At 46.1% G+C, this 26137-nt stretch overlaps 1 protein-coding gene across 9 annotated transcripts in view; it reads right to left on the bottom strand.

Moving 5' to 3' along the window:
* Positions 1-26137, bottom strand: part of ACACA (acetyl-CoA carboxylase alpha) — a 121936-nt gene that overhangs the window by 94776 nt on the left and 1023 nt on the right. For 5 of the 9 annotated variants that reach the window (XM_065646888.1, XM_065646895.1, XM_065646894.1 and 2 more), the window contains exons 2-5: positions 21441-21573; positions 18321-18451; positions 11956-12002; positions 10533-10785 (exon numbers count right to left, since the gene is read on the bottom strand). In XM_065646888.1, coding sequence (XP_065502960.1) covers positions 10533-10759 — 227 coding nt within the window. In that variant the 5' untranslated portion in view covers positions 10760-10785; positions 11956-12002; positions 18321-18451; positions 21441-21573. Of the gene's footprint in view, positions 1-10532; positions 10786-11955; positions 12003-16194; positions 16235-18320; positions 18452-21440; positions 21574-26137 lie in introns of those variants that run through there. The other 4 variants (XM_065646889.1, XM_065646891.1, XM_065646897.1 and 1 more) reach the window with 4 other exon arrangements.

Genomic DNA, 26137 nt, shown 5'->3' with positions numbered 1-26137 from the left:
CCAGCAGCCAAGCAGAACCAGTCCTTGCCTCCAGACCACCACAGCCTGGGCCTCTGGTTTTTAATTACCTTTCAGTCATCCCTCTGCAAAAGCCGGGCTATCTGCAGAAATTTCAGTTATGCCAATATATAAATAGGTAAAAAGATGTTCACCTTATATTGCTGCCCAGCACAGAACAACAACGCTCCCCTACATTGCTTTCAGTTCACCTAGAAAAGCTGGAAAATGACAACCGTGTTTTCTGGCTTTGGTCAAACAAGCTACTGAGATCAGACCCCGCAAGGAAAACCTGCCACAGCACAGCTCCAGGTACAAAGGAGAGACCCTGAGCCTGCCTACTTAAAATAATCTTCCAAGAATTTTCCACCATCTAGTCTTGCAATATCTTCCTCAGCTGTTCTGAGAGCTAGAGGACAAATTAATCATGTTAATTCTACTACAAACACTGAAGCCAGTTTTGCGTCTGACGAGATCAGCTCTGTGCTCTGCCGCTGCCTTTCTATGTGGGAATGGGACGGTCGCTTCACCTTCCACAGAAATAACACAGATAAATCACCCTTTGCTTTTTTTTGCATGCGCTACAGGATTTGATTTGCTAAAATTTACAAAGCTGAAATTGGGAGAGGAAACTGAACAGAAAAGCAAGGGCCTACTCGTCACACTGCGTGTCCACCATAGCGCAGCGTTACTGGGGAAACAACAAGGGATTTTTTAGTGTAAAGCCCCTGAAGCTTTACCTCTCGGCTCACCCCACAGTTGACCCATTTTTCTTACTGTACTTAGTGTGCATATCCCAGCGGGTTCCTTTCCCGTGAACACACCAAGGTCCTCAGCCCTGCCACCACGCGGGGTTACAGAACCTTCCTGCAGGAAGGAGAGATGAGTATTGGGAATGCATTTAAAGCCCACCCAGCAGCAGCCAGGTGCCACGGGCAGGGTCTGTCCCCAGGACCCCACGGGTGCTGCTGGTCGCCTTTCGGCCGCGGGAACCCCACCAGGAACCTCTGGCCTCATCGGCTGTCGAGGAGCCACCACCATTGAGCAACCCCAGTGGGACACAGGCTGGGACGCGGCAGAAATGACTGGAATGGCTGGGGGAGGGCACAGAGGGAAAACCGACCCGAGGACAAGCCATGGACAACATCCCGAGGTCTCCTCTGATAAACCCGGCCACCAAGGGCAGGTAGCCCAGAGCTGCACCCATGAGGTTCATCCCTAGGTGAGGTCTGGAGCCCCCAAGTTTGCCCCAGCTGCTGCTGGACATGTGAACTGCACTTCAGAGGTATTGCCAGTGAACTTACACTTGTCCCTACCAGGAAGAGCTCACAAACTGCCACGCTCACCAATCTCAGCCCAGGAATTCAAGGACAGGAGCCAACAGGCAACAAAAAGAGGAAAGGTGTAGGTAAGGTTGAATCTCTGCTACATTCATGCATCTAAAGAGGGTCAGAATCCACATGGCAAGGAAGGAGCACAGCACAAGTGAGACTGGTTTGTTCACTGCAGGGTTATTGAGAGCAGTCTCAACAAAAATAGAAAAAGATAAAAATCTTGGGGTCAGAATCTGTGAACACGTATGAATAGGAACTATCCTGCCAAGTTGAAATTACCACACATATAAAGATATTGCTGCAGATAAAATGCCAACAGAACCAAAGGTTCTTCATCCAGAATCACACACAAACACTTGTTTATAAGCAAGTATAGTTCGGTCTAATTTGTGACAGTAAGCATACCAAGAACATTAAGTTTCTTTACTAATAACCACAGGCTGCACATTATAATCAAAAGAGGAGAGTTATTTTTTCCTTTTGCAGGGTAAGATGAGGTAGAAGTTGGGCAGCAAGGAAGAAAGAACACCAAGCTCTAAATAAAAGAGAATAAATGCTGAGTTACTAACAGTCATCCCTATTAATCAGCACAACTGCACTGCTTTCTTATGGAGGAACTTTCAAAATGCTCATCTGTCCTCCAGTTCATAGAGGTTAGAAGTTGTGCAGCATCTCAAACTTTTTAAACACTGATTCCCCAGCTAAAATGTATTCCAGCACCTTTCTAACAGACTGCGTGCACAGATACCTCACGGTAACTGGCGAGGTTTCAGAGGATAAAATTAACACGGAAAAAATCTCAGTATGCATTTCCAGTGTGACTGCCCCACTGCCTCGGTCCAAGACAGCTGCTGCGAGGAGACAATCAGAGCTGTAACTCTTACCTTTGCAGCATGTGATATCTCATTTCCTGACTCTGCTCTGCAGAATCCTCCATGCTGTCTCAGTGAAGGAATTCACAGATTTCAGGCTTGCTTATGACTTGTCAAGTGTAGCTGCTGCTATTTTATTTTTTTTCAATACTGCAGCTCAAAGCCCAGCAGGAGAAAGCTGCAAAGAGCCTCTTGCACTCAGGCGGTTCTTGAAGCAGCAGCACATCCCAGATTGCTTAAATCTTTTGACCTTTGTCCCTTGCTTTTCACCACCCCTCTCTCAGTCACTCTTCCTGTGACGCAGCGTGCATGGAGAGGGGAGCAGCTTCCCTCCCTCCCCTGCATTTGGGAGAAAGCAGCTCATCAGGAATGAGAGAAAATAATCTGCGGGTTACATCACCAAGCTCCACACAGAGCGGCGGGGCTGCAGCCCACGTGATGCTCGGCGGTGCTGGCAGCCCCGGTCCACGCTCCCCATGCTGGGATGGGCAGGACAGCGGCTGCACGGCTGCCACACGAGCTCCGGCTGCACCGAGGAGCTGGGCGGGCAGCCCCGGTCCACGCTCCCCATGCTGGGTGCACCCCGCGCTCCGGGGAGCGGGCACAGGCTGGCACCTCTGCACCCACACCTGGGAGAGCAAAGGGGCGACTACAGGGGCCAATGTGCCCGAAGAATTCAAACAACACGTAGGATTTAATACCAGATTTTGGGGAGGCGACAAGGAAAGCATTTCCAGGGCTGCAGAGGAGAGAGTCAGAGGCACAGTCTGCAGAGCACAGAGCACAGCACTGATCCAGACACAAGGCACCAGGTCGCACTGATCACCAGCGGGGACGCTGGGAGACCCTGCACAAGTCACCTGTGCTTCTGTTTCTCCACCTATAAAATGAAGACGAGATCACTCCAAGTGCTGTAAGAACAGGTATCCTGATGAGCAAAGTGCCACAGTACTGCAGGGCCCACTGACGTCGCTGGAGAAAGGAGGAACGTTTCCTCAGCATTGAGGACATGCAGAAACGTAAACTGCAAATTTGGGCGCAGGGAAATGATAAGCAAGGGCAGTGACTGTAGCAATACAGTGACGATCAGACCTGGACCGGAACTAGACACAGCACCTGGATCACATTTTTAAATTTCACCACCTGTGGGTCTGTCCCGGCATAGGGTCATATCCAGGTAGCGCAGTCTTTATTTGATGCACACACGTCCCAAGAGTCGGAGCAAAAGCCACACAATCACCCAGGAGGGGATCGCTTAAAAAAAGGAACAAGTGCCCGGAGGAAAAGCGTCCCATCCACATGGTGACAGCACACAACCCTGAGCCGTGAAGGCCAAGGGGAGGTCACTGCAGGAGACAGAACTAAGAATAGTGCAGGCGATAAGAGCAGCAGCCAGGGCCATGTGTCTGGGGCAGTGCAGACACACCGTTCTGTGCGGATCCGATTTCTTCGGGCATTGTCAGCAGAAGGGCAAAGGGGACAGCGACACGCTGTGGCACTGAGGAACGCAGGCAAGGGGAATAAACCACCAGGCAGAGACACAAGATACCAGGGAAAGAAGAGTTTAAACAAAGGAAAAAAACCCAACATAATATATCTACCTAGTAACTAAGTGCCTCTCGCACCTGTCAGCCTTTGCTCCTCTTTGAAGAACTACTCAAACCTACAGACTCTGCTTGATAACATCTGCGCCACCTTCTCTTCTGGTCATCACTTCGTAAGACCAGCGAAATCCAACAGACATTCAGTGACTCTACCGATTATGTGTTTCATGTAGAAAATGGTATATTCCATCATTTTCACAATAAAACACTTCCATTAGATTTCTTCAGTTTTGGTCCTGATTCGAGATTAAAATCTATACACAGTGTAACTGAAATTTTATTTTTCAGGTTTCGTGAAAATGGTTTCCCAGATATTTGCCTGTGCTCCAAAAACCCCACCCACAGCCCCCAATCCAAACAGCTTCTGACCATTGTAGCTGCAGGGAAACGAATCCTGCATGTACACACAGCTTTATGTTAGAAGAGCAGCTTCAGCATCGACTGAAAACATTCATCGTGCCTTCTACCAGCTGAATCCACTGCTGGGAAATCAATGGACACGGTTTGCTGCAACATCCCTACAAAAATATTCTGCACAAGGATGCGCCACTGTCATACGATACTTACCAAACACACGCGCTCTACAAAGCTCATTTCCTAAACGTAACACTACTCAGAACCCAAATGGCAAATACGGTATGAAAAGCACCCCCCTCTCCAGAGCCCGGGCCTGCTGTCAGGCTCAGGAAAGCCTGCGCAGTTCTCCTCCAGCCTCCAAGAGAAAACAGCGTCCGCCAGAGCCACGTACCTGACGCACAGCGCAGCCAGGAGCCCGCAGCGATCCCAGCACCGGGACATGCCGAGCGCCGCCGCTCACCTCGCCGTTTATTCGGAAGACAGCGGATGCATCAGCTGGTGTGTTTGCACGGCAGCCCCGAGCAGACTGCAGCACGCACACCCTCTGAAAGGATCCATCCCCCCCGGATTAGGCCTGTAAAGGCTGTGCCGAGAAGGCAGCTCTCCTCAATTTGGGCTTTACATTTTGTAAATATGTAAGCGCTGATGTGAACATGTATCTGATCTGGGTGGCAGGACTCAAGCCAGTTGAAGCATCCGTAAGATCTGCTCTAGTTTTAGATCTGCTGTGGTTTTAGATCTGCCCTGGCAACCTATTTCACAAAAGGCAGAGGCAGAGCAAGCACACCGCGCTCCAGCCAGCATGGCAGAATTCTGCAGCTGGAGTAAACGGGTCACTGTGTCTGGCAGAACGGACACCAGGAAGCAGCAATCGGTGCTTATTCAGAGACAGTTTTTGCCTGCAATTTTAAAGAGACAGAACAGTTGCCCTGAATGCAGATGCTGCTGGAAATCAGTGCTTCAACTTCTACATCAAAAAAAAAAAAAGACCGAGCTCTGGCAAAGGACTGAGCCGAAGGATTCCAGGAAATTATATAAAGGATGCGGCACCAAAAAAAAAAACAACCAAAAGAACAGCCCTCCTCTACTCCCGGGCTAAATAACTTCATTTTCATGCTAACGCAGATCTGACCGGCCACCAAGGCAGGTCTTCAGCCTACAGCACTAACTTTGGTTCCAAAACTACAGTGCTCAGACCAGCACAAGCTCCTAAGATTCCTCTCAAATAACCAAGTACCAACAGCTGCAACTGATGCAGATTTTAAGTGCACCAAGTTTTCACCCCTCAAAAATACCCAGTAAATCCAAACGTCAATCCAAATAAGCAGCCACATTTAAATCAAATTTACACTCCAGTCCCTAAAACCACCAAGTACTGAAAGATCTTTACTGGTACATCCTTGTGAAAATCCCACATGTGCCTGGAGGAACAGCCTCACGCTTTCCAGGTCCAGCCCCACCACCAAGGTAACAGTCGGTGACCACAGTAAATGATGGTTCTGCAACCAAGAAGGAACAGAACTGGAGCCTTTGGCAAGGCTGGGATTCTGCAAATCTCTTGTCTCTGAGTGTCTTGGCTGCATGTCCCAACCTGGGTGAACAGCCAGGGCATCCAGCAACATACAGGAGGGGGCCCTGAAGTATCCTGATGGGGACAAAGTATGCTTCGTTATCTTTTCAATCGGGAAGATCAGATAAGTAAGCAAGTAGGAGACACCGTCACTGCTGTGGTATCCCAGCCAGCTAGTCTTTGCAAAATCTCCCTACAAATTTATTAATTTAGAGATGACATTTCCAATGTTATCTGAGGTCAAAAGGAGTAAAATGTCTGTTTCACCAAAATAAGAAGCAAGCTACTTCTGAGAGGTATGCAGATGAAAGTCTCTTAAAGTGTATTTGTTCACCAAACAGAGTAGCTTTCAGGTAAGATAAAAGTCGTAATCCACAGGTTATCATATAACCAGAAACACCAGGAATCCCAAACACCTTACAAGCTTCCTGTTTTCCAATAGATACAGGAGGAAATTCAACTTTTCACTCCACATGGCTGAAGTTCAAAATAGAAATGGCAACATCACTCTGGCAGCACCGGTAATAAAAGGAGACTAACCCCCTTGTTTTGGCAGGGCTTCCTTGAAGACGCGCAGCTCTATTTCAAAAACTTGCAGAAACATGCAACGGTATCGCTCTCCCCCATCTCCTGAGCCAACAGCAACTGCTCATACGCAAAGGAAGGTGTCTCAGCAAGCAGCAATTCCAGTTTCATTAATGGCAAAGCCAAGCAAGCTGCCCAACATAAAAACCAGCAGCACCATGGCAACCGATGGCACCGACCGCAGAGGAAGAGGAGCAGCCTTCAGCCCCAGAGCCTGCAAGGGGAAGAATCTGCTCAGAAAAATAATAATCTTTTTTGATGGAGCTGGGCCAGGCTCGGACACAGCAGCGAAAACATCAGCCTTGCAGACACTAAAGCAGATGTGCATAAAACGCATAAAATTACAGCGGCACTTATAATTTTACAAGATCAATGCTCTATAGTGTAATCTCCTAACCAGAAACAGTTGGAGTGGAAAGGCATTTTTTTTAAATTCAAAACAAGCTCAAAAAGATCCTTTTAGCACTTGGTACAAACCACTCTATGACTGGTTTCTACCAGGCAGCCGGTCCCAGCGCCAGGCTGGGCATTCTGAACACACCGCTGGCCAGACTGAAACCGAGCTCTTCCTCCGAAATTACTTTAATAGATGATCAGTTCTTCTAAAGCATCTCAATAATTTGTTGAGACTATTTACTGAGAAGTCCAAACACTGCTAGGTACTACGGGCTAATGTCTCTGCGGGATTAATATCAGAGGTAACAGACGAGCTACTCCAAAAAATGCGGCTTTCAGCTGATGCAAGTGGATTGTCAGGTGAATTCATCCACACGTTTCATTCCTTATGAAACCAGAGCCCCGGTGTATAAACACCAGAAGACATGCAGGGTTTATTCTATTTTAAACAAGAATTTGACACAAGACACCATCTTTGAAGCTAAGAATTAAATTTAGCAATAGTCAAGAACAATTCTTTAAGCAAACTCCCATCCCTGGAGTGTTCAAGGCCAGGGGGTGGAACCCTATCGTCTCTGAGGTCCCTTCAAGCCAAGCCATTCTGTGACTCTCTGAACTTCTGTTAAGTGCTGATGTACCACAGTGCAATTTAAAGTTCATTATCAGAGTGTGACTTTCTCAATCCTCTATAGTAGTAGCCAACTGGCACAACCAAAGGTCTTCATAGATCTCTAGTGGTATGGACGCCTCTATTGTACAACCTGTCCCAGCAAGACTGTCTTTAGCAAGAGCATAAACGCTTACCAAGATCAATAAGGCGATAGATGGAGCAGCAGGGCACACACACACTCCGCGTGCTCGGGGAGGAAACAGGAGCTGGCACACAGGCTGCTACCTCGGGGCAGGAGTTATCGACCGGACACCACGACCCCAGCAGATGACAGGGCTCCAAGCAACGTGTGTCAGCTGGGACAGACACCAGCAAACCTCAGGTACTGGACACGCACCAAACATCCTGCTGGAACCGCTCTGCTTCACAGAATGGCAACAGAGTGTTGCTTCTTACAGGGGTCTATGAGCAAGAGAGAAACAGCCATGCCTGTCACCACGGGAACGGAGGCTCTCGGGTGACCCCATCCCACATGGGGCACGACGGCCACAAGACCCCCGTCATGGCATCAGAGGCTTGAGCATCTTTCACAAAGATGGTAATTTGGCCTCTACTGGAATGAGTTTGCTACAAAATAGCACAAACAGGACAGTTCATGAGAGCTGGTGACCAAGGAAGAGCATTTCTAATTATCTATTTTAATATTGACATAGCGCTCCTCGAAGTGGTGACAATCTGCTTGGCTGACAACCCTACTTTCCAGCCCTCCTCTGCTGCAAGAAGGAATCTCTTTTCTCCAGCTACCAGAGCAACAGACTTACTGCCTGACATGCTCTATGAAGAGGGAAAAGTACAGTTCAGGTGCACCCACAAACCCTCTTCAGCTGACTGAATTCTGAACTTCAGACAGAATTGTTCCCTGAGAAGGACTTCTCTGCAGCAAAGCCACTCCGCTCAAACACAAGCTGTCTTCAGCTGACCAAAATCTCCTGTGCGAAACTAACCTGCAAATGGAAAGATTTCTGGCAACTTCTTCAAACAGATACACTCCCTTGGACCTGCACCTTCTTTGACCCATTAGTCAAACTACAGAACTCCCCATTAATTTATCTTTGTCACTTCAGAGCGTGTTGTGTCTTTGCGATTAGCAAAAGGCAGCTGGAAGCAGGAACACCCGTGTTCCACCGGTTCACTGCCACAGAGGGACTGTAGGCAAGCTGGGGAACTTGTCTTTGTCTCTGGTTCTCTATCTGTAAACAGTATTTGGAAATATTTTGATGAAAGGGACAACCATCCTGGAAAACTCTTCCAACTCATCTTTATCTTAGAAAAACAGCCTATAATACTGTAACTTTTATTATTTGAATTGGCATTTCTCTCCAATTTAACTGAAAGTCAAGTACCCTCAAAAGAGAGTGCCAAAGTAAGCAAGTTACAACAGAGGTGCTCAAGGTTGCACACCTATTGCATTATAGCTCCGGCGCCAGGCCATGTCCTAGAAGTTGCTTGATTTTCTTGCTCTCCTATTGTCTGTTTCCACGCTAATGGTTGTGTTTTCATCCAGCTTCTTCTGTTGCTAAAACATCTATAGTTACAGGGCTAGATCTTTTCCTGCTTCAAAATTACCTTTTGTCCTGCCAAATTATTAAAACTGGCAGCCATTGGAAAGGTAATCCTCTTTAAATTTGCGTTAAGATTTTATATGTTATATTACTGCCAGTTGGCTTAATACGTCCATCAGTATGGCCACAACAATTCTGTAAAGTTGGAGCACTGTCCCCTTCTGCCCCAACCCAAGGAGTCTTCTGTTTTCAGAGGCTGCCTCCCTACAGTGGGAAGGGAACGCCAATAAAAGGACAGATTAAACTTCCTTAATCTGAACATGCATAGAAACCAGCAAAATAGAAGACCAAGCTGAAAAGATAGCTGGTCACAGAAATATCTACAGTAAAAGCCAGAAGCCTTTTTGGAACCAACCATTTCTTCAGAAGCAACAAAGTAAAGGTAGCGAGGGATTGTTCAGTAAAAATATAGTGGGATTCAGACTGTCCTGTTCATTCCTGGGATGGGAAGACATCTTTTACAAAAGCAGGCAGAGACTGCAGGTCAAGAGGAAGCTCTTCTAGATTTGGTTCTGACCACCAGGAGAATCTGCTGGGAGAGTCCAAGACTGAAAAGCATCAGAAGAACCAACCATAAACCTATTTGTAAGGAACTAGCAGACAAAAAGGTACTAAATTTTATCCAGCTGGAAGACGTCAAGGACAAATCCTTCCTAAACAGAAATACGTTTCCTTCCATACATGCTAAAAAGCCTTGCAAATGGGGGACTGTCAATCGCTGCAGTGAATTCAGATGTTCAGAAGGCTTTTGACACTGTCCAAAACTACATTTCAGCCACCAAGAAACTGTGATCTGTACACACACTGAAAAGTCCAAGATGCGTTGACTGTAACAGAGAAAATCCCAATGGGCACATCCTGCTAGTGGCAGGCAAATCAGCAACAACATAAAAATGAGGAGGCGTTTTGGCAAGTACATATTAACACCATGATCTCAAAACCCCAAACTCACAGTTCATTTGAGCCACAGAGAATGAGGAGCAGGAGCGGAGCGGTGGGGAAGCCAACATCTCCCGAGCTGCCTGCAAGCAGCCCCAGACCGAGCCCAGGCTTCTCACGCTCTGCACGACACCAGTGGTTTCTCCGACTATCAGCACTATGTTCTCTATCCAAAACAAAAAACATTCCAAGCAATATGGAGTCATTGATTTTAGCCAGGGGTCCTGCTGGCTACCTATAAAGTGGCAAATCCCACACAAAGACAAATGAGCAAATAACGTCCTTGTTCTCAACAAACACGGCCCATCTAAAACACATACGAGTGAAAACAGCACATTTCAATTCTGAAAGCCAAGACGCAAGGCAGACGGGATAAGCGAGCCCACCATAACACCCAACAGCTGAGCTGTCTGAAAGGTGCTTGGGGAATTCAGGCAGATATTTCACTAAAACCAACGGAAAACAGAAGGTTTTGATACAGATGAACATACAAGCAGTCATTTTGAAACAGAATGCCAGAAGATGTCTTGGAACAACAAAAACACATCAGGCCAAACCTGGATGTCAAGTCGAATCTTTGGATTATCTTTGGAATGGATGGGGTGAAAAGACAGAAGGCTGAAACGCAGTACTATTTGATCCATACCTCATATGGCTTGCCAGGCCATCCTGAGCATTAGAGAGTCCCAGATCGGAAAGGGAATCCGAGCAGACAGACGCGGGCGACAAAGACCTCTCTTTCTCCTCTAGCAGATCGAGTTTCACCAAGGAGCTTGTCTCATCTTCTGAGTTATCCTCTGACACAGAGCCAATAATGAAGCGAGAGTGAGGGTTCATCTCCAGGGGCTTAGGGGGCTGCGAAGACTCTTCCATGGCTCGTACAAATTGGGCTCTCAGTGCTAAGAGGGGCAAAAGAAGCAAAAAAACCCAAAACTCGAGGTTAATACCTGCTATTGCAAAACAAAGAAGACAAAGCAAGGGTCACTTCGATAGGAAATGCAACGTTAAAACACCATATCTGAACCCAGATAGGAGTCCGGGACCAAGAATAGTCACTTCTGCTGTAATCATTGACTTTCCTGTTTGCACAAGGACTATAATATCAAAGCAGCTGGTCATTCTGATCTGTTGCAGAACCTCCTAGTTTAGACGAAGTTGCAGTAGGCACTTAAAAGGAAAAAAAAAAACCACACAACAAACACTACAAATGAATGACCAGAAATCCAAAATTTTTGTTTTACTATTATTCTTTGGTTAGTTCGTTCGTTATTGGTCACATTTAAAACCTGACTGAACGTGGTCCTGGGAAACCTGCTCTGGCTAACCCTGCTTAACCAGGGTTTGGACTAGATCATCTCCAGAGGCCCTGCCAATCTCAGCCATTCTGTGATTAAAAATTTTTACTTCAACTGCATCTGAACGCTGGGACTCATTGTGCTACACACTGCACACAGCATTATTTACTGCTTCAAATGATGGATTTGATAAGTCAAACCCACCTTTTTCCCAGCCCTTGACAGGTGCAAGACACATTAGCGCCTACGTTTTTTCAGCAGACCTCCTGTTTCTTAGGATTCTTTCAGGAATCTGAGCTGATCTCCAAAGTGCTGGGGAGCAGATCCAGCACACAGCCAGGCAGGGTTAGGCCAGGCCTAGGACGGGTGCAGTGCCCGAGCACCTCCAGCTGTGCTCAAGGGCCAGCACTTGGGCAAGAGAAGAAGAATGGGCTGAAGGTGCAGTTTGCCACCCCAAAATATGATCTCAGCTTCCCACACCAAGAGCTCAAGCACGTCTCAAGCCAGAATTCCTTCCTTTGGGCCTAAGGACTTTGAGTATCAAAAATTCAGTGTTGTTCCAGCAGAGAATTAATGCATTTTCTTCAAAATTAGAAAAAAAAAATTACAACTGAGGAAAGAGCAGGACAGATGGAGAAAACATAGGAGCACCTCAGAGCACAAAGACAGGTGAGATGGGGAACAAACACCTCATGTGCCCTGCTCTGCTGGGCATTCACACGGTAACTACACACAGCTGCAAATCACACATCATGAAATTAGGAATCCACTGACCTCTTGTTATTCTTGCAACCTGGGCAGTTATCCACTTCCAAAACGAACTGGGAAAGAATTAACAAGGAAGTATTATTATGATGATGATGAATATTCTGTGTGTGTTTTCTCTGATCATAGGAACAACCAAACACTAAACTGTCGTGAAAAAGCCACAGGTAGAAACCAGACCAGACTGCTCACTGCGGGTCACAGAGTAAAAGGGGAATGGAACCGCGAGGTTCAGGTCCAGCCGTGGCACCTCCTGCCAGCCCATCGTTCGGCAACTGCCAAGCACTGTGTGAGCACACACCTCATGTCCCACAGGAGCTCAGTTCCTTTGTTAAAAGAAACTACGCTTTGTGCCAGTACTATCTGCTTTTTTTCTCTGTCAGCTTTCAAATGTGCTGGCCAACTTCAGCTGAATTTGATAGTCAGGAGGAAAACCCAATGATAACTAGAAATTTTACGAAAAACTGGTGGCTAGAAGACACAGCCGACCATATTATATACATACACACACTGTATTTTAACAGATAAAAACCCCAGTAGTTTACCTGTAGAACAAACAGTGACACAGCAGTACAGACAAGGATGAGACAAGGGGACATTTATCCCAGGGCCCCGTTTTCCCAACAGGTATTTCACTCCACGGCAAGAACTGTTTTGATACCCTCACCTCTCCTGCCACACTGACATCCTAAACCGGTGGGAAATCCCCGTCACTCCTGCTAATTATAGCCGTGTCAGGGCAAGTACAGGGATGCAGCACGATGGGCTCGATACGAACATGACAGCGTTCATCCGGTACACAGGCAAAACTGGACCACGTTATAACACAAATAGGACATGATTGTAGTATTAATTAGAGCACAGATAAGGAATTTATAGACAGCGCAATCTTTAAACACCATGCTCTTTCTTTTCATCAGCAACTGAGAATTAAAAACTGATCCAACTGGCTTATGCACTTTTGCCATGAATGTACTTGACTGAATTATTCAGATCAAACCCTGTGTTGACATCACTACTCCCACAAACTCTGTTTCACTGGGGCCACAGGCAGTTCATTTTACAGAGAGCTGTACTTAACCATTTTATGACTGAAAAGCCACAAATATCTGTCTGACATAAGCATGAAAAGGGTGGATCCATCTGCCTTTGTGAGGGTGGAGATGGAGACAGAGAAGCGTGGCTGTGAAGGCTGCAAACCTACCTGTGATGTATAGAAACCAAACCACACAGGGAGATTTAACTGAGGTGCTTGGGCAGGACTTCTAGCGCAGATAGCACCAAGTTTAATCAAATCTTGTTTGTGCATATACACATGAAGACAATATTTGTGTGTCTATTTATCCTGGCATCACATCACTCCTAGAGAATTTCATCCAGACAGATTTACTGTTGGCACAGTTATCAGCGCTGAAGAATCTGAGATACAGCCAAACTAACTTCAACCCTCTCTTAACGAATAAAACCTTTTTCTAATTTCAAGAACTTCTATGTTAATAAGTTTCAAGGCTTTTTTTTTCCCTAAGCAGAGAAGGAAACAAAGGAACAGGCAGCGAAGCGTTTCACTCAAACACTCCCGATCCCCAATGCCGCCCTCAAACAACTTGACTCAACCCTTTGTTTGTACAGCGGGTTCCAGAGCAGTTACTCGGCCATGAAGCCCCATTCACGTCCACCTACCAACGTGCTTCCAACCCCAAAGTCATGAGTTCCACTAAAGTTTTGCAATCAGCTGTTAACTCAATATTGTACTGAATCAGACATAAGTTCAGCTTGTTCTCAGCATGCTGAAATTCGTTATTCATATTTAAATTAATTTCAGCATTGTCTGGAGCCAAATAAAATGTACACTTTCTCAGAGATCTCTTCACAGAAGCCTTGTGCTTTCGGTGCTGCAAACAGAAAGCGCAGCTCGCACCAAACCTCTGCATCTTGTATTCGCTATAGTTTCTAACACAGCACCTGCTGACCACCGAGACAATGTCTGTGTGCCACTCACCTGAGCAGACATACTGATGGTTTTAATCAAAATTGTCTGGCTCCTCAACTCATACAGCCCCTACACTTGTTTTTGCAAGAGCCCACAGCCTGTCAAACGAGCTGACTTCTGCAGAGAGAGAACTTTTTGCTAAAAAGCCCTGTAAGTTCCAGAAGGATCAAGATTGAGAACGAGATCCTGCAAAGAACAGGTAACATCGTGCAATCTAAATTCAAAAAGTAACATATCTGGTTTTGCCTGAGGTGAAACAAAACCCAATTCACTTCCCCGCAGCTCTACCGCTATCATTAGTAAATTTTTTTGCTTGACAGTGAAATGTACATGTAAAAATATTAAACTTTAGAAGTTTTCATAACAGTTTCATTTTAAGAGCATTTTTATTGACGTAAAATATACCTGGACACAAAACTTACATAATGTCAGTTGGAAATTAAGTTTCTAGTTTTTCCAAGCCACCCCGTTCTGAAGACAGTTGCACTACTGAAAAGAACATTATTGTTTCAGTGAAAATGAGCTGTAGATTCTTTCAAAGAATCAGAGTAGCACCTCCACAATATTGATAAGTCATATAAAAAGGAAATTAACAAAACCAGTTTTATTTAAAGGTCTCCCGTGTAAAGCCCAGGAATCTGTGAGATTGTTAATCAACACAAATAATTTAAAAACAATGAAATGGAGGTGTACTCTCACCACCCCAACTGAATGAACACAAGTAAAGGAAACCAAAAGAACGAAACAGGTAAAAACAAAGTAAAAACAGATGGTACCTGTGTAACAAGTTGACTACTTAATTGCTTCTACTGAAGACAAAAAACCTGCAAGATGCTCACCTGCCCCAGGGCTGGAAGTGAGTTTCCAGATCAGGAGAGGGCAAAGAGATGATTTTTGCACCAGGACAGGCCACCAAGCATCAAAGGGTGTCCCGGCAGGGCTCCCTGTCCCACTCCTGTCAGACCCTCAGTTCCAGACTCCACAGCCCGTGTCTCAGCGCAGTCGGAGCCCACGACTCAAGCTGCTCACCTGAGCTGTGCCTCCCGCTTAATGACCCGCATTGCTTCACTTCCTACCCTGACATGTTCTCAGCAGTGCCAAATTCCTGCCAAATTCTTGTGCTTTTAATGCATTCAAAGGTACTTCACAGACTATGTGTCCACAGGTTAGAAGTTTTAAGATCTGCTGTATCAATATTAGACACATAAAGCTAAATGCATGGGTAGAATATATACTTCCCAGGTGTCCTCAGGTAAAATATATCCATGTCACTTCCAAAACAAAACCATAAAGACAAAAAAAAAAAGCCTATATTTACAGCTATCCTAGTTTGCTAAGACACTCAAGACTGTGTCTAAATCCCACTGTCTTCGAGAGAATTGGGCATAACTTAAATGGTTTGGCGAATATTTACAGCCTGCTAAACTGGAATAGATTACCATTTTACTTTGGATCACTTTCTAGTTTTTAAACGTGGTATATTTCATTTTAAAAGTTTCTTGAGAAGATTTAAGTGACAGCATGCAAGGAAAGGAACGAATAATCTGTTTTGTTCTACAAATGTGCTTTTACAGCTTTATTGTTTTAAGCACCCAGCAGCACCTTCCAGAAAGCATTCCCAGGGCTCCCATCAGCTCCTCTGGAAAAAACAGGCCCCGAACTCTTTCCCTTAAATCCGAAATCCCACCGGAGATGGAAGGATGACCCTAGAGAAGGAAGACGCCCAGGCTGGCAAAGCCGGTGCCTCATGCTCAAGCCCTGCACCGATGTGGTGGCTCCGGGTTAATTTTTTGTGAATTAACTCCCTCGCCCGGTGCAAAGCCACAACCAACTTGCTGTTCCGCGCCGGGGCTGCAGCCAGCGGAGCCGCCCCGCGTGCCCAGCCCGGCGGCGCACGGCGGCGCACGGCCCGGCAGGTCCCCGGGCACCGGCCGGCTCTTCCGGTGGGCAGGGCCGGCTCAGCGCCGGGCGGCCGCCCGCGTCGCATCCCCGCTCCGAGGAACTCCCTTCCCGCCCTCAGCACGCGGAGCTGGGCCGCTCCGGGCCGCTCCCACCGAAGGCGGATCCGGGGCGCCCGCAGCCCCCGAGCACCGCGCCCGCCTGCCCGCCCGCGCGGCGCTGACAAAGCCGGCGGCACCGCACGGCGCGGCCCGCGCTCCCCCGGGCCCGGCCCCGCCCAGCCCCGCGGCTCCGCGCAGCGCCCGCTGAGCTCCCGGCGCACACGCGGCCCCGCGGTCCCCATCGCGCGGGGCGCTCACCTCAGCGTGCCGGGAGCGGCGGAGGCGCGGCGGGCCCCCGGGCTGGCGCTGCGCAGCGGAGCGGGCGGGGGCGCGGCGCGAACCCCCCATTCACCGCGCGGCCCCGCCCCCGCGCCCGGCCCCGCCTCCCGCCGCCGCTCCGCCCCCGCGGTGGTGTGATGCGAGGGGTTACCTCAGGTCAGCCACCCCTAACCCCGCCTCTCCCGGCGCCGCTCCATTGGCTCCCGGCGGGAACGCAGCGGGGGGCGTGACCAATCAGGCAACGCGCGGGGCGTGACCAATGAGGAGACGCCTATGGCCTGAGCGGCCGGCTCGGCGCGCCCACTGGCTCTTGGCGCGGGGGAGGCGCTGCTGGCTGGGCTTGCTCACACACACGCACCCCCCCCCAGCTCCCCCCGGGAGCGGTTGGCGCGGTCCCTGCCCGCCCCGGGGGCCCCGCTCGCCTCCGGTCCCCAAATCGCTGCATGGAACCCGCACAGGGCGGCTGCGGGACCGGCGTCCAGCGCGGCCGGTAACGGGGCCCAGATGTCCTCTCCCGGGCACAGGGCACATAACACGTGGCGAGGACTCTGCAAAGCGGCCCAGGCGCTGCCGGAGCATTTCTTGCTCGGTCTTTGACCCTTGGCTGCTCACTCTGTAGATGAGCAGTGGTACAAAGACTTAACCCTCCTGCTGCTTTCAAGTTGTGTTCAAAGATGGCTGCATTACAGAGTTGCTGAAATTGAAATGGAGTAAGCAATGCAAGTTTAATAATATTATTATGGGGAACAGACCATGTCCCCACCTCCATCAGGACTAAATCTGGGAAACTGTTCAGGTCATGGACATTTATATCTCTGTAGATACATCTTTTACATAAAGAATCATCTTCCAGTTAAATATCTGAATGAAGGAGCTAAAAGAGAAGACTCGTCAACGTTAGCTTAGTCGTAGCCAGGACTAAATCCCAGCTCCGCCAGGGGAGGGGGAGTGCTTGGCAGGCTGTGTCCTAAACCACTGATTATAAACTGAACTTACGAAATCCAAGATTACAACAGGTGCTTAGTTCATCCTGTCTAGTGTTCTGAGCACTCTGGTCATGCTAAAACCTGCCTGCTGCCTGTCTGCCCTGCCCAGCTCACCCATTCAATTCTTAAATACTATTCAAATGCTGCTGGAGGAGTGATTGCTACGTGTAATTAAATCCTGTAGCAACTCTCCCATTCACGGGCAAAGAGAAAAGAACATGTGAAAAAGAGCGAATGAAATACATCAACCTTAAAAATAAAGCCTGGATTTGGAAGGCGCTTTTGAAATTAGACACTAATAACGGCCTCGGACCACCCTCAGCTTTGGTGGCCCTAAAGCAGCAATTCATTTATCATTAAAACGGTAATAGTTGGGCTCTTTCACGGATCCCCGTGCACACCTCACAGGACAGCTGTCAGTATCCTCTACCCGTACAGCACAGGACAGAGCCCAAATATTCCATTGTGTGAATTCTACACAAGTAAACAAAAGCTTTGGGCTTTCTGTCTTTTCCACCTGCTCTTACCTACTGAAGCCAGCACTAAAAATCTCCTCATTGTGAACAAGTGTTGGTGGAACGTTTCTTACATGGAAAGACAATCTGGGAGGAATGACAGTAAGTGATGTGGAATACACTGCGGAGTAAGGAATACCCAGCAATTCTTAGTGGCCGTGCTGAGTAAATCCTGCATTTAGGGCACCTGCTGAATTTTGCTGACTTATGCAGAAGCAGAAATGGGTTCAAAATTTATTGCAATTGAAGCAGTTACAGAGGACTAGTCAAGAATGTGTGCAAGCTTCGAATTGTGGGCAGCAACGATGTGTGTTTTAATATGGACATATTGCTTCACAAAGTTCAGACGTACTTTCCAGTAGTTTTATCAGATTTTTAATTGTAACCATATTTCTGCTTTGGGGGGTTCGTTAAATGCATGACTTTCTTCTGTTATGTTCAGAAATTGGACACAGTACATTATTTACTCTTACATAACTTAGGAGGACGTGCACTGTTCACATGTACAACCCCTCCACACACACACCTTTGCTCAAAAAAGCAAGAGTAACCTTAATAATGCAAGTAAATAATTGCCAAAAAAATACAGGGAAAATGTTATTACCTTTTATGACACCAAGTTAGGGTTACATGTCTCTTCCCCCGGCTCTGATAACGTCACCAGTGCAAACACAGGAAAGATCGTTCTGGGTGAGGGGGGTCAGTGACACCAGCCATCCTGGCACAACTCACCTCCTGGCAGGGAATAAAAGACAGAAAGGTTAGATCACTTTTTAGAGCAAAATCATGTTTTAGCTCTTTAGAAGACGTTACAGAAGATTTCAAACATCAGAAATGCAATGTCAGTCTGCAGAATTCTAACAGTCTCTGCCTGTTTTCGGGGCTAATCACTAACAAATGCCTCCCTCTGCCCAGTCAGTTGCCCTCGCTAACTCCGTCCACAAGATGTGCTGTTATCGGTCCTCAGTTTTCTAACAGCTTCAGGAAGCGCCCTCAGTCTTGTAAAACTGCAGAATTAGACTTGGCCTGGTGTTCCCAGCCCAGGAAGAGAAGCAGCAAAACTAATCCGAAAGCAAAGCTGAGCACCATAGATGGGATGGTGAACATTTAGGAACAGTATTGGATAGCCACGTTAAAAACAAGCATTTCGTTGTTTGAGTTTCTTTATAATCTAACTCTCTTTCCAATATTTTTGAATTTTCATTTACAGGCTGAGGAATTTTGGATTCCTAATGATTTCTATCTTGAGAAAGTTGCATAAAGAATATGGAAATATAGCTTAAAAAAAGATACAGAAGTAAAATGTCTTATCAAAAATTTGTTTAGAAAATAAAGGTTGGAGAAGATGTTTCTGATCAGCTGAGTGAGGACACACTTATTGACAAGCTGACGAAATCCTCCTCTATAAAGGATCCTAACAGGTCTCCCTTGGTCTATGGACTGCATTTCACAAGCAGAGAAAGGAGAGTGAACCCTTTCATTTTGCATTAATATACTATTTCCAAAATAAAAGGTTCATTCAACTGGATAAGCATTTAAATGTGTTGATTTGCAGCTACACATTCTTTGTACTACACTTGCGAGGAATATTGTCTAGGGTCTTATATTTCTCAGGAAGATTCAAATTCTTAGTGTGTTGACACTGGGAAATGGTGAACAGTCTCATTCTACAGACACATGTTATGGCTGGCGACCAGTTGCAGTTGATGGTAACCAATGTCAATTCTAAACAAATACAGCAATCAGACACATGAGGGGCCACTGAGCAGGAAGCCCTGCTGGGTATGGAGCAGGTCAGCTGTCCCTCCCACTGGCCATGCTGCGGCAGATTCGCGAACTAGTTTAGCTTTTACACCTTTACCATAGTGTTGGTTTGGTGTGGGTTTTCTTTTTTTTCACTTCTACTATGAGCTTTTCAGTTTTAAATGAAAAAACATTGAACTAAAGCAGCTGAATACACTCAAAAAACCTGCAGGAGTGCAAAGAGAATTTTTTTATACCACGTGATAGATTGTAAATATTAAATATTTATACTATAATCCATCCTTACCCACCATGAATATCTAAACAAAATAAGCATGGAAAATAAATATTGACATGTAAGCTCTTGCCACTCCATTTGCCCCCTTTTTAAACTTAAACATCTTCTGGCATTATCAATGCTTATGAAAACGTTTTCTTGAGTCTCTAGACTATCAGTCATTTGAAATGTCAGGGGTTATTTTACATTGAACAATATTCTCTCCTTCTGTGATCGGGGACATAAACGTGTGGTTATTCAGCATTTGAAAGCCAGAGGCTTTGGAAGAAAAAGTGATTTCCATCGCCACCTTGTGTCTAACGCAGAAAATGCCAGTTCTCCAAAACCACCCAACAGCCTACAGCAACCTCACCAGGACTTAAAGCTGCCATTAAAGCTGCAGTCAGTAGCCTGATAATTTTCTCAATTATTTCTGGAGGCTGCCTCCATGGATTGCCTCTGGATTTCTGGGCACAGCTGCCCCCCAGACCCACCGCGTTTCACCCAGTGGCACATGGGGCTCAGCCTGGGCTCCCTCCTACCTCCTGGGACACCTGCACAGCCTGCGTTCAGTTCCTAAGCAGTTTTAGGCTTAATCAATAATCTAAAAAGCCTAAAATAACCAGCCTGCTTGGCATCACTTCTCTCCATGCTAGCACTCCAGTGGAAATCCCTGCCAGCGCTCATGACCCTTTGCAGCTTTGTCCCTGTCCCCTTTCAAAGCTGTCCCAGACCAGCCCGAAGGCTCATCTTTCCTGGAGCCCTGTGAGGGCAGGTGGTGTCTGTGAGGGGTTACGTGGTGCTGTTTCATTTCCCCCCTCTTTGGGGGAGGAGGCTTCAGGAAAGGGTTCTGTTTGCCCTCAGCACTGGGGTGGTTGCCATGGGGCCCTGTTCTAGAAGGAGCTCGGCCCCACGGCAACCAGTGGCCCGCAGCCCACACCAGGACCTCAGCGTGTCTCGGACCCACGAGACGCCACGTTTTCCTGTTCCTCCCATTTCAGTGCTTAACTCTGGGACTCCTGTTCAGGACCAAGGCTAATTTGTGACACACCTACTGAAAAGAAATTTGACTGACAGATAAGATTTTTTTTTCAGGTCTATTTTTTACCAAATTCCACATTTCTCCTGAGTGGATTGAAACTAGAAATTAGTACAATCTACAGTGAATTAAGGCTTTAACTTTAAACCCTCCATATGTTGACCAGGTTAAAGGTGCAGGAATTTTGAACAGGAATATATGACTACAGAGCTATTCTAGGACCTCTACTAATCAGCTCGATATCTGCTTAAACACCTTAACAACATTACTCAAAGCAGTAAAGATAAAAAAGGCTTCAAGACTACCAAGATAAGATGTAACTATGCTTACAATATTAATATTTAGCTTATTGTTTGCATACAACAATCCCAGCATAAAAGGTGAGTTGTTCACATGTTTGCAAGTTCTAGCTGAATAAAACTACGGATTTTGTAAGAGACTAACTTATGTAATATAAGGAATAAGTGTATCTGCTGAACTAAGTCTTTAATCCATACGCCCTCACCTCAAATTCTTGCACCTTTGCTGTCAGCAAAACGTTGACATTTAAAATTAGTTACTAAAAGAGGGTAGTACTGACTCAGCTGTGCACTGCAATTGAAGTGGTTCATCCTTCCCTCCATCTCCTCAGACCCCAGAGGCTACAGATGTCATTTGGAAAGTACCTCAGAAATACCTGGCAGTGAAAGGAGCCTGAACGTCTCTGTGCAAGGTAAGGAGCCGATGGCAGAGGAAAGCTGCTGGGGCTCTGTACGGTGTGGGGAACATTTCCAGCTGTCCCAGCTACTCCTCAGCCCCCTGCCCAAAAAGAATACAACAGATCATGAAAAATTTTAGCTCTGTTTTGCTAAAAATCAAAGAGGCTATTATACTAACCTTTGATGGTTGGTGTCACTTGCTGTCCGTAATGACATATAAAATCTGAAACTTTGAGGTTTCAGCACCTGAGTGCCTCGATTAAGGGCCTCAGCTCCCACACAACCTTTTGAGTCCCCAAACGCAACAGGGACCCCAAACAGAGGGGTCTGTCTGGTGACTACTCAGTGTTATCATAAAGTTAGAGCTAGAACATTGTCCTCCAGAGTGCAGCAACTTACTGTGCTTGAGCATTAAGAAAAAGCTAGTCCAACAAAAAAGAACCACCAAAGGAATTAAACACAGAGAACCTGCTTGAATTTTCCTCATTGTACCATTAGCAGCGAGCTGTCTCCAAAATTCCCAGCAGTCCATGCCTCACTGCTAACTGTGCTGGTCTGAACCTTTTGCAAGAAGGACTGCAAATAATTTAAGATCAGCTATTTCTAATGTTTCTTATCCTTTTGCAGACCTTGGGATAGCAGCAACCAAGGGAAAGTTAAGCAGAACCCAGAAAGTCATCACCCTGGAATGCTTTAGTCTTCGAAGTTCTGTGCAAGTAAATCTGCTGTATTTGGACAAGATGGATGGCGATCTGACAAACCAGACAGTGGAGAAATGTACCCTGCGGAGCCTCAGAGTCGCCACCAGTGCAGGCAGGCACCCTGCTATCGGCCACACCTGTGTTTTACTAACACACCACAAAAGAAAGTTTCAGAGAAAATTTATTCATAGAGAAAAAGGTAAAAAGTTCAACGTAGCAAATATATGTTTAGGCATGTCAGAGGATAGCAGTCTTCAGTTTCATAGAGGTGACACCTTAGCAGTTATTTTTTTAAAAAAAGCTATTTGATTTGTACTTTTCTATTAAAAAAAAAAACCAAACACAAAACCCAAAAAAAAATAACAACAAGAAGAAAGCAAAGATCCAGAATTAATACTACTGAAAGCTTCAGGTTTTGGAAGAATTCCATGTCGTCATTTTCACTTCCTTTGGGAAGGAGGGTTTGGCAAATATAGCTTCCAATATTAATACATATAGAAAATTCTGTACACTGGGAGATTCCATACAAGCAAGAAAAGCGTCTCTAGTACTTTACTGCACGTTGCCAGGTACACTGCCACCTCTTGCCAACTGTGTCAGCATGCAAGTCATTCTAACCCTCGCTGCTTCTGGTGCTTCATTTAAGCAGAAACAAACATTAGGTTTTAAAACTTCTTTTTATTTCCAGTGTTTCTGGCAAGGACATCAAATTATGTTACAAGAGCAAAGCTGCCCAAGGTGAAAGCTTTTGCAGAGGGTTCGACTGTCCCGCGTGCGCACCAAGAAAACCAGACTTTAGAGGGTAAGTACCAATTCGAGGGCTCCTGGATCCCATACAGTGGGAAGTTACAAACCTCACTGCTGTGTCTGGGCTTACACACCAATTTCATCTGGGGACCAGGCAGGAACTGAAAGATATTTGAAAGTGTAAAGTTTCTGAGATTATGGAGAGATTTACACCTTCCCGTAAAAGCCTACAGGAGGCTCTGAATTGTTCCTCTGCTCTGGTCCACCTAACTTAGCCCAACCTAACCAAAATGAAGAAAATTTTCAACTGTCAAAGACTTGTAAACACATCTGAAATATTCTTCTCAATCTCATTTCAGAGAGAATTCCATCCACAAATGGCAAAGATATGCCGAATAGACAAAAACTAAGTATCATTGGAAAAGCATTCATCATTTTTGTCGTGCTAGCCTTTGCAATATTCTGTAGCATGTTTGTTGTATTTGGAATTCCCTGCCTGGTAAGTTTTTGAGCATGATAGCTTCTCATCTCAATCCCCCACGCTCATCCAGAATACAGCCTTCCAAGTAGGTCTGATGAGCTGAAATACATTTGCCAAGTTCTCGGGAAGGGAGAACTGTCTTTACAGATACAGATAGAAGCTGTCTGCTCAATATATGAAACAGGAAAAATACATGGTCTGAGATTTGTAGGCCTCCTGAATTCTGTGATGACTGCAACCATCTCACAAACTTCTTGGTATATGGGGACACGGCTCTTCCCAGAGGAAACCTTTTCCTCCTCCTCAGCAGAGATGAGCAGCAGAGTCATTCCCTACCTCCCTGGCACCCAGCTACAGGTTTATGAGAGGCATGTCTGATTTTTGGTTGCAATCAACTGCTTCCCAGAGTGTATATACGAGAGGGAGATACTGAGAACAAAAGACATCAGGGGCTGTGATATTCCAGCTTATTTCTGTAAAGCCACCTTTCTTTGATGCCTAAAAATCCAGTAGAATTCACCGTGGCCCCTCCAGAAACAAACAACATTTTGTTAGTTTTGAGGCTGGTAGTCTGCTCCATCCCCTCCACACCCCAAGTGCTTCTGCTTCTTTCCCAAGTATTTGTGCCCTGTCTGGATCAGCAGCATCTGGAGCAGCAGGAGAAGCCCATCTGCAGCCTCTGGCCCAGGGCGTGAGGAAACAGCAATACTTAAAACCCTGTTTCTGAAGGACACCGAACAGAAGCCACTGGATGATTTTGTCTGACTCTCAGCCTCCCTTCCCCAGGTATGATGGCTCAGTGTGGGATCTGACCGCGGGACAGCAGACCCACCCTATTAAGTGAACTGCTGGAGTTGAACAGTTACACTCTGCTCCCACCTCTCACTATGACTTGGGATCAAGTCACTTAGCTTCATCTTACCCAGTTACTTGTCTGTCACCCGGCTCTAACAACTGTCTCGCAGCAAGACCGGAGACACAAGAAGCCCTCTGGATATTACACACAGAACAAATCACTTGAGAGCATTTAATTTGCAGAAATTATCAGTAAATACTTTCAAATAGCAAATGAAAATTACCTCATTTGTTAAAACTTCTGAGTAGAAAAAGGCTGCATGTGAGCACATTACTCATTACAAATTATCCACTTAGATCTTCTTGGCATGTAACTGTAGTAAGAAATGTGCTCTAGTGAGAGGTTCAGAAATTGAACTGAGACCCTCAAGAGCCATTTCACACAAGCCATTGAACAGCCATCAGGTGGTAAAACCTCTGGGCCTCTACTAAACTGAAAACCATTTGAGCAGACTTAAGGCAAAAAGAGTTTTTCTGTCATTGCTCCCTCCAGGAGACATCAGGCACGGTGTAACTTCAGTTCAGTTCAGCCAGAGGATGTCACACCACTAAATCACCGATTTGAAAAACATGAGCACTAGTGTAAGACTCTAGGAGCAGGGTTTTTTAACATGCCTCATGAATATTTTTTCTTCCCTTGCCAGACAAGATACAGAATAGCAAGACCCTTACATGAAAAGGTCCAAAATCATTCTCACCCATGAAAAGCTGCACATCTCAGAGGAACACCCTTTTTACCTGCAAAGATGCATCACCTTTCCCTCACCACTCACTGGAAACAGCAGAAATAAACTTTTGAGAAGACACTCATATGCCAATTCCTTCCATTAACTAACCAGATTCTTATTTTAATTCCCAGATACAGGAAAAACCTGTTAACATAGCAGTAAATATTTCATTGACATTCCAAACTCTGCCTCTCCCAAATTGTTAATTTTTCCCATAAATTTTTCACATGCATTTGGGGCCTGGACAAAAGAAAATGAATTCATTTCCAGTATTTTCAGTCTTGCAGTTAAATAACTCAGACAAGGAACATATATGTAGCAAACTCGTCCTAGGACACCAGACCTTCTCCTCCAGCCTCAACGGGAATAACGCAGACATTAATTGTTGAGCTTTAGCCCTTGTCTTGGTCTGAGTAGGTGAATCCCATTTTCATGTGCTGATAAAAAATTAATCTCGGATCTATTTGCAATGTACTTAGATCTAATGCAATCTTTAGCTCTCAGATATGAACTGCCAAAGGCTACATCTATGTGCTACAGATAACAGCTCTCAAGTTCCCATGCAAAGGATTAAATGCTTCAAAATCTGCATAAATGAATAGAAGCAGCCTTCAAGCCTTGCAGTGAACAACACACCACCCCTCCCAGTGATGCAGGTCCTGTTCTTCTCAGTCAACATCATGCACGCTCTGAGGGGCACCAGACTTTCACACGAGATTAGTATCTCACAACAGCATCAAAAATGTTGCACAGAAGCAGTGATAGCAGGAGGTTTTTGTGGAAGAGGTGTGGGGTCACTGAGCGACACAGGGCAGACACAGCCCTGGCACGTGAGGTGTTCCAGGCGGGTCGAGTTTACTGCAAAAAGAGCACCCAAGCAAATGCAAGTATTTGAAACCCATGAAATACCAGTTACATTTGCCAGCACCAGGGCACCATAAACATACAGAGAATCTACTTAATATCTGTGTCAGACCACATTTTGTACCACGTCCCCACAGGAACACATTACAGCACACAAGGCTACCGCAGAGGTGACAAGAGATACCCTGAGGTGTGTATTGCACTGTGCCAGGTCGGCTGTGCAGACCGTCTAATACAAAAATTACTATTTTGTACGAAGTAACTAGCTAAATCATTTCCGAGCTTTAG

This window comes from Caloenas nicobarica, chromosome 17, assembly GCF_036013445.1.
Source record: "Caloenas nicobarica isolate bCalNic1 chromosome 17, bCalNic1.hap1, whole genome shotgun sequence".
NCBI classification, from domain to species: domain Eukaryota; kingdom Metazoa; phylum Chordata; class Aves; order Columbiformes; family Columbidae; genus Caloenas; species Caloenas nicobarica.
This window is presented reverse-complemented; position numbering and strand designations above follow the sequence as displayed.